The sequence below is a fragment of the Hemiscyllium ocellatum genome, chromosome 36, assembly GCF_020745735.1.
Source record: "Hemiscyllium ocellatum isolate sHemOce1 chromosome 36, sHemOce1.pat.X.cur, whole genome shotgun sequence".
Classification (NCBI taxonomy): domain Eukaryota; kingdom Metazoa; phylum Chordata; class Chondrichthyes; order Orectolobiformes; family Hemiscylliidae; genus Hemiscyllium; species Hemiscyllium ocellatum.
In genome coordinates, this window is record NC_083436.1 from 34,927,475 (window position 1) to 34,936,204 (window position 8,730).

General features: G+C 42.9%; 1 protein-coding gene across 2 annotated transcripts in view; it reads left to right on the plus strand.

Moving 5' to 3' along the window:
• The window catches only part of lef1 (lymphoid enhancer-binding factor 1), a 161,562-nt gene extending 153,162 nt beyond the window's left edge, over positions 1-8,400 (plus strand). Inside the window, exon 10 of one of the 2 annotated variants that reach the window (XM_060851401.1) lies at positions 7,266-8,400. In XM_060851401.1, the coding sequence (XP_060707384.1) occupies positions 7,266-7,342 (77 nt within the window). In that variant the 3' untranslated portion in view covers positions 7,343-8,400. The remainder of the gene's footprint in view (positions 1-7,265) is intronic. The other variant, XM_060851402.1, reaches the window with a different exon arrangement.
• Positions 8,401-8,730: the final 330 nt, after the last annotated feature.

Genomic DNA, 8,730 nt, shown 5'->3' on the forward strand with positions numbered 1-8,730 from the left:
ATTTTCCTGAGTTATTATCCTGCTATAGTGCAGACAGCTCATTAAGAACTAAGATGGCTCAGTGGTTGCACTGCTCCTCTCAGCGCCAGGGACCTGGGTTCAATTTCACCCTCGGGCAACTTGTGTGTGGAGTTTGCACGTTCTCCCCGTGTCTGCGTGGGTTTCCTCCGGGTGCTCAGATTTCCTCCCACAGTCCAAAGATGTGCAGGTTAGGTGGTTTGGCCATGCTAAATTGCCCATAGTGGTCAGGAATGTGTAGATTAGGTGCATTTGTCACGGAAAATGTAGAGCAAAAGGGGAGGAGGCATGGGTCTGGGTGGGTTACTCTTTGGAGGGTCGGTGTGGATTTGATGGGCCAAGTGGCCAGTTTCTACACTGTAGGGATTCAATGAACACTGCACTCCTTAGCGTATGGGAGTATCAGCCTTGATTTTTAAGTTCAAGTCCTGGGATGAGACTTGAACCCACGACCTCCTCACTCAGGAGATGAGAGTGTTACCAGCTGAGTCTTGACTGACAGCTGTGACAATGCACTTTAAGTCAATATATCCATTCCAAATTGGGAGACCTTAGGTGAGAACAATGGCTGAGATTGGCAGGCTGGATGTTAAACTGGGCCACTGTGCCCATTATCTACTTACTGTTTCTGGTGTTTTCCTAAAGTCAGACACATAGGTCTGACCCACCCATCTTCAGGTCAATCAAGACCACCTTGTGAGAACCTCCTGCTGGTATCTTCACCATAGCCCAGGTACCAATATGTCAGGATAGCCTTGGCCTGTCCGACTGGCCCCATTGCAACTCACATCTGAGCATGGTTTCCAATGCTGCTGCTTATGGCGCAAAGGCTGCAGTTCCAGTAATGGCCATCACTCCAGAAGGCGCTGCAGGGGCTGGAGAGTTGCTATCCATTTGTTTGGCTGTCAGCCCTCAGAGACAGGACACAGTCTGAGACGGGAATAGAAGCTGTTTGTGGTTGGCATTTCACTGGATTGTTCGAATCTCGCACTGTAACTGCAGCGGGAATACTTGAGGGCAATTGGTTATGCCCTTTCTGAACCTGATAAATCAACAATGAAGCATTTAGCATATTAGAGATGCTGTATAAATGCAAATTCCATTGCTGTCTGTGGCAATTGTTTACTGAAGTTACAGGAAAGTTGTCACTGGCTTGTTGAGTGTTGCTGTAGCTTGTCGTACATGTGCATTGCCTTTAACATAAATCACCTTTAAGGATGCCATATGCAGTCTGCACAATGTTGTGACTTTGCCTGGCAATTAATCTGTTTTGGGTTTCCAAACTGCACACATGGAAATCAGTGGGTTTACTGTTTAATGTCTGCTTCATGACTTGTATTGTGTTTTACTGTGTTAAATAAACCAATCCACAGAGTTAATCAATTGCTGAAAAGTGAATTACTGGACCAGACCCACCCTCTCCATGGGGTGGCATGGGTTCAGTGGTTAGCAGTGCTGCTTCACTGCGCCAAGGACCCCTGGGTTTAATTCCAGCCTCAGGCAACTGTCTGTGTGGAGTTTGCACATTCTCCCCGTGTTTGTGTTGGTTTCCTTCGGGTGCTTCAGTTTCCTCCCACAGTCCAAAGATGTACAGGATAGGTCATTTGGCCAAGGGAAATGCAAGTTTACAGGGATAGGGTAGGGGTGGGGAGGTGGGTCTGGGTGAGATGCTGTTCAGAGGGTTGCTGTGGACTTGATGGGCTGAATGGCTTGCTTCCATACTGTACAGATTCTATGATTATTAATTAACATAAACAAGCTAACTCAGGGTTCTTATTGCACAGTGGTACTGGTCCCTACCTCTGGGTCAGGATGTCTGGGGTCAAGTCTCACGTGCCTTGGAGGTGAGGTATAACACATCTAACAATAGTGGCCATTGGAGCAATGCACTGACAATGGACAGGAAAGGAGTTATAGAGCTTTTACAGCACTTGCCAATATTAAACATCTATCTACTTTAATCCCATTATCAGGCACTTGGTGTGTAAATTTGTATTCTATGTCATTTTGAATATTCATCTAAATACTTTTTAAAAGTCTTGAGGGTTCCTGCCTCTGTGCTGCTGTTTTTGGTAGTGAGGTCCAGATACCCACTGCACACTGGATCAAACCAACTTTCCTCAAATTCCCTCTAAATCTCCTGATCTTTACCTTAAAACTGTGCCTCATGGTTATCGACCCCACTACTAAGGGAAACACTTCTCCCTCACTGCCCTGTCAATGCCCCTCAGAATTTGGTACACCTCAATCAGGTTCCCCCTCAGCCTTCTCTGCTCAGAGGGAAACAATCCCAGTCTCTTATTCTCTCTTCAGAGCTGAATTGTTCCAGTCCAGGTAACAACCCACTGAGTCAACTCTGCACCATCTCTCACACATGACCCCTATCACATCAGTATAAAGCACTTCCTGTTGCATTGAAGTGATTTCTCTGACAGGTGAAGTTAAAGGTTGAAAACTGGAATGAGAGTGTCCACAATCATTTTGTTTAATTCTTGCGACGAAAGCCTGAACTAATAATCCATGAGTAGCAGATCTAATCTCAAAGGCATTCTGAGAATTTGAACTCAGTTCTTAAAAAGAAAAAAAATATAGAAATGGAAAGCTCTGTCTTTTCAAGTGAGAGAACTTGTCGGATTGACCAGAACCCCAATTGGTTAACTAATATCACTGCTCTGGTCAATAGGTGACACCCAACCATTAGACAATAAGGTATAGGAACAGAATTAGGCCATTCGGCCTATTGAGTCTCCTCCACCAATCAATCATGATTGATAGGTTTCTCAACCTCATTCTCCTGCCTTCTCCCTGTAACCATTGATCCCTTTACTAATCAAGATCTTATTTATCTCTGTCTTAAATATACTCAGTGACTTGGCCTCCATAGTCCTCTGTGGCAATGAGTTCCACAGATTAACCACCCTCTGGCTGTAGAAATTCTTCCTCATCTCAGTTCTAAAGGGTCATCTCTTCAGCTGCTAGTCTCCTACTAGTGGAAACATCTTCTACATGCCCACTCTACCCAGGTCTCTCAGTATTCTGTAAGTTTCAATCAGAACCCCCCCTCATCCTTCTAAACTACATTGACTACAGTAAAAAATGAGGTCTGCAGATGCTGGAGATCACAGCTGCAAATGTGTTGCTGGTCAAAGCACAGCAGGTTAGGCAGCATCTCAGGAATAGAGAATTCGACGTTTCGAGCATAAGCCCTTCATCAGGAATAAGACCTGGAGTCCTCAACCACTCCTCATATGACAAGCTCTTCATCCCTAGGATCATTCTTGTGAACCTCCTTTGGACCACATCCAAGATACAAGCAAATCCCAAGGCTGATTGCTGAGTGGCTTGGTATGTCACTCAGGTGTGTTAAGTTGTTAGAGATGTTGAGCTAGAGAGCCCACTATTATCAACTTACTGGAGTTGGACAACAAGAGCAAACTTTGCTAACGATGCCCAAGAATTATGATCTACAAAAGGTCTGAGTACAAATAAGCAACTATAGAATAGAGGGGAACTGGGAGGAGAGAGAAGTTTGAGGCAAGGGATGAGAGGCTGAGACGAAGTGATTGAATCAGCGGGAATAACAGATTGAGAGCAGCCAGTGCTAACAATGAACAGGAAGACTGATCAAGAAAGTACAGCATACATCTGACTCAAGGAGGGGCACTAGACAAGTCATGAGGAACAAACTGTGGTGCTGTGATGATGAATAACAGTTGGTGCAAAATAAGATAAGACAAAGGCAACTTGAATAAACTCCGGTGGAAATTTAAATGCACTGAAATACGAGGTATTCAATCTTGAAAGAGCATCAGTGCACTGCTTGTATTTTCCCACTGATGTCACTTTCTGGTTTTAAAGGACATGGAGTTTTCAGAAATACAAAACCAAGACTTTCAAGGGAGACAGATTTGTGAATGTGGCTCAGCGAAGATTTTTTCTGCTTCCGTGATTACTCACAATCCCAATGGCCTGTAAAAGAGCCCTCAGGTTTTACCAGAGCAGGTACCCAGTGCTGCACAGTGATTCCTGTCTAATGACAATATTCTTGGGTAGGATTGAGGCTGCTCTCACTGTAACTGCCAAAAATGAGGGGGAGAGAAGGGAGATTATTATCTGAATGGCAATAGGTTGGGAAGGGGGGAGGTGCAGCAACACCTGGGTGTCCTTGTACACTATTCATCGAGCCATAGAGATGTACGGAAACAGATCCTTCGATCCAACTCAAACATGCTAACCAGATATCCCAACCTAATCTAGTGCCACTTGCCAGCATTTGGCCCATATCACTCTAAACACTTTCTATTCATATACCCATCCAGTAGTCACTGAAAGTAAGCATGCACGTGCAGCAGGCAGTAAAGAAGGCAAATGGCATGCTGGCCTTTATTGTGAGAAGATTCGAGAACAGGAGCAGGGATGCCTTGCTGCAATTGTACAGGGCCTTAGCGAGACCACGCTTGGAGTACTGTATGTAGTTTTGGCCTTCTTATTGTTAAGGAGGAGTACAACAAAGGTTTACCAGACTGATTCCAGGATGATAGCACTGATGTATGAAGAGGAACTGTGTCAGTTAGGGCTGTATTCTTTGAATTTTAGAAGTTCAGGAGGAACTTCATAGAAACCCACAAAATACCTACAGGATTAAACAGGATAGATGTAGGAAAAATGTTGGAGGAATCTAGAACCAAGGGTCACAGTCTAAGAAAATGGAGGAGGCCATTTAGGACAGAGATGAGGAGAAATTTCTAGAAAGTGGTGGGTCAATGGAATTCTCTGCCACAGAAAACAGTTGAGGTAAAAACATTGATGATTTTCAAGAAGGAGATAGGTTTGTTCTTAGGGCTAAAAGGAATCATTGGGTTTGGAGAGAAAACAGGAGTAGGTTAGTACATTGGATGGTCATACTGAACAGCAGAGAGGCCTCAAAAGGCTGAAAGCCTTCTCCTGCTTCTTTTTTCTGTTACTATGAGAGAGGTAAGGACATCTTGGCTGGAACTTTTCCACCCTAAATAGTGTTTCTAAGCATGTCCCTGTTTCACCTTCTCCTCCAGATGATAAGTATGGATTAGATTTAATTCATTCATGGGATATGGGTGTTTCTGACAAGGCCAACATTTGTTGCCAGTCCCTATTAACCAGGAGAAGGTGGTGGAGAGCTGCCTTCTTGAACCTGCCTTAGTTCTGTGGAATCCATCTTCTGCAAATTCCAGGACTTTGAAACAGCCACAGTAAAGGAACAACCAGTTCAGTTCCAAGTCAGGAGGCTGAATTGTCTGAAGGATCTTGTGGTATTCCGATGCACCTGCTGCCCTTGTCCTTCAAGATGGTACAATAGTTGCTAAAAGAATTGGAGATAGATGCGGATCCTTTTTCTCACACACCCAGGGATCTAAGGTCTTGAACCCATTATCTGAAAGAGCAGTGGACGTAGGTTTACTTAGGACTGTCTGAAAGCAAATGCACATGTATCTGAAGTGTGCTAATCTGTGGGGAGGAAGGGGGAGTGGGATTAATTTGGTTAGATCTTTTAGATCTGACACAGACTGGAAGAGTCAAATGATCCCCAATTATCCTGCAATGATTCTATTGTTATGTCACAGCGATGAACCCCTCTGTTAATTAAACCAAACACCCAGAAAAATTCACCGCGTCTCATAATCTGTTAAAATATGAGTGACAGAAAACTCCCAAACTCAATTATTTAAAGAAAATAACATCAATTTACTTTTTAACTTTAAAAATGAACATGAAACAACAACTATTCACAACTCGAATCCCCCCTTTCTCTTAACTGCTTATTACCTGCCTCCAACTCTATAACAATTTACTGTTCCAACAAAGCACTTATTAAAATTACATCAAATTAGTTTCAAAGCCACTCAGCCACTGTCATCTCTTCCAGCTGCTGAATTTCCTGGTTCATCTTCGTTCTTTTTACTGCGAGCATGTTTCATATGAAAAGGTACCTTTGATAGAGAGGGTTCCCTAATTTATTGGATCTATCTCGATGGCAGTTTCTCTGTCTCCAGTTTTCAAAATGTCCGCATTTTTACATCCCCCAACATCGGATTGTCTCATTGGTTTGATGTTGGCAAAACAATAAATTCAAACGCAATTAGGTTTTGGTATCCTGGGCATAATTTAAACTGATTGGTGTAATTTGAATTATTGTGAAAACAGCAACCAAAACTCAGGTATCCATTTCACAGCCAAATCTTAACATATTTTCAATTTTCCAGTACACTCCAGGACTGCCATCTAGTCATATACACAAGTGCCCATAAGCTCTCAGTTCAGAACGTTCACTCTCTCTTAAAGGTACAGTATGCGCCTTCAACTTCATAACACTATGCAGTAACAGAGAAACCAACCAAGGAGGTAATATTGGTGAAGGTTAATATTTCAGCTGTCCAGGGCCCCTGATATTCCATTATTTAAAATGAACAAGTCAGAATAATGGGCTATTGTAGAGTAGGAATCATTGGCTAATGATCCTTTCCAATATATTGGGACATTGGCTTCAATGCCAGTCTCCTGAAAAGTAATGTGTTTCAGTTCCTTTAGCTCAAGCCCATTATAATGTTTTACCTTTTGATGTAGCAATTTGCTGTTCTACTCAAGCTGTTAGTTTGTCATCTTTGGATAGCATAAAAGAAAGAAAGACAAATTTGCGACCAAGAATAGTAGCACATTTGACCCTTATTTGAGAAACAGGATTACACAGAAAGAAAGAACTTGCATTTATAAAGCACCTTCCACAATATCAGAACATCTCAAACCAATTCACAGCCAGCAAAATAATCTTGATGAGTGGTCACTCCATCTATGTGGGGAAACACAGCAGTCAATTCACACACAAAGAGCTCCCACCAACAACAAGTAAATGAACGTTACGTTTAATAGTCAGGCCAGGATATCAGGCGCACATTCCCACTCTGAGTCGTGGAATACATAAACTTTCATGTCTTCTTGAGTATGGAGGCAGAGTTTTGGTTTAATAATTCATCAGAAAGAATTCACCCTTTCAGTGTAGCTCTGACCATAATGACGTAGTCAACGTTATGGACTGTGCTTTGAACATAACCTTCTGATTGAGAAGCACCAGCTACCATATTATCTAATCAATGATTTATTACCTTAACGAAGTGACTTCCTTCCGTACGAGTGGGGCGGCAATGTCTCATTGTGCTGAAGATTTTGTGTCTGGAGCTGTTCAGATTTCTAATAACCTCTTCCTTCTTTTTAAGGAAAACAAAACGCATTCTCAACATGCAAAGCAAAAGCAGCGACACCAGGGCCACTGCTGGAGATGGAGGCGTGCTGACAACCCTGACCTCACCCCGAGCTTCTGCTGTCCTTTCGATGTCTCTGGAATCCATATTTGACATGACTTCCACCCCAGGCGGTTGTGTGGACGCCGTGATCACAACAATGGTTTCTATTTGGATTCGCTCTGGCGCAGAGTGGCACATGGTAGCACCCAGCACAACCTCCCTCGCCCAGAACCTGCACTGTACACGATCACCAGCCAAACTCCATCCACTTTTACCAGACCATTTGTATTTACTCTCGCATTTTGGATTAACATCTAACCCATGCAAGTCCATTTTCATTCAAAGGCATGTTTTCATTCGTGCCAGGTTGCTTGTGGCCAATATAAGAAGCAAACATCACAGGAAATCGTAGTAAAGGGGTCACACACAGAAAATGACTTCCTAGGCCATTTATCCAAGAAAGTGTAAATAATTTAATTTTATATAATTTTTCCTTAGCTGAAATCATTTGTTTTCCATTTATTACTTTCCATTGTATTTAATTCTTAGTATACTTTTAAGGGATACCTACTTTTAGATTAGATTACTTACAGTGTGGAAACAGGCCCTTCGGCCCAACAAGTCCACACCAACCCGCCGAAGCGCAACCCACCCCTACCCCTACATTTACCCCTTAGCTAACACTACGGGCAATGAAGCATGGCCAATTCACCTGACCCGCAGATCTTTGGACTGTGGGAGGAAACCGGAGCACACCCACGCAGACACGGGGAGAACGTGCAAACTCCACACAGACAGTCACCTGAGTCGGGAATTGAACCCAGGTCTCTGGCGCTGTGAGGCAGCAGTGCTAACCACTGTGCCACCGTGCCACTTACTTTATTTTAATTAAACTTAGAGAATCTAGAAAGTTTCTAAAAACAAAACAAGACGCTTTTATTTCTGCTGGAGAAGGTATTAAAGAAAGAAATGGTCCCTGTTGTCAGATTTATACCAAACACCAAGCTCTGAGCTTCTGCATGCTGCTCTCTGGAGCTTGGTCAACGCAGGATGGGAAATGCCTGTGAGGATTACAAAGTTAAAAATCACACAGCACCAGGTTATAGTGGAACAGGTTTATTTGGAAGCACTAGCTTTCAGAGCGCCGTTCCTTCATCAGGTGGTTGTGGAGTATAAGACCGTAAGGCACAGAATTTATAGCAAAAGTTTACAGTGTGATGTACCTGAAATTATATATTGAAAAAGACCTGGACTGTTTGTTAAGTCTTTTTCAATCCAGGTCTTTTTCAATAAATAATTTCAGTTACATCACACTGTAAATTTTTGCTATAAATTCTATCTTACAATCTTATTCTCCACAACCACCTGATGAAGGAGCAGCGCTCTGAAAGCTAGTGCTTCCAAATAAACCTGTGGACTATAACCTGGTGTTGTGTGA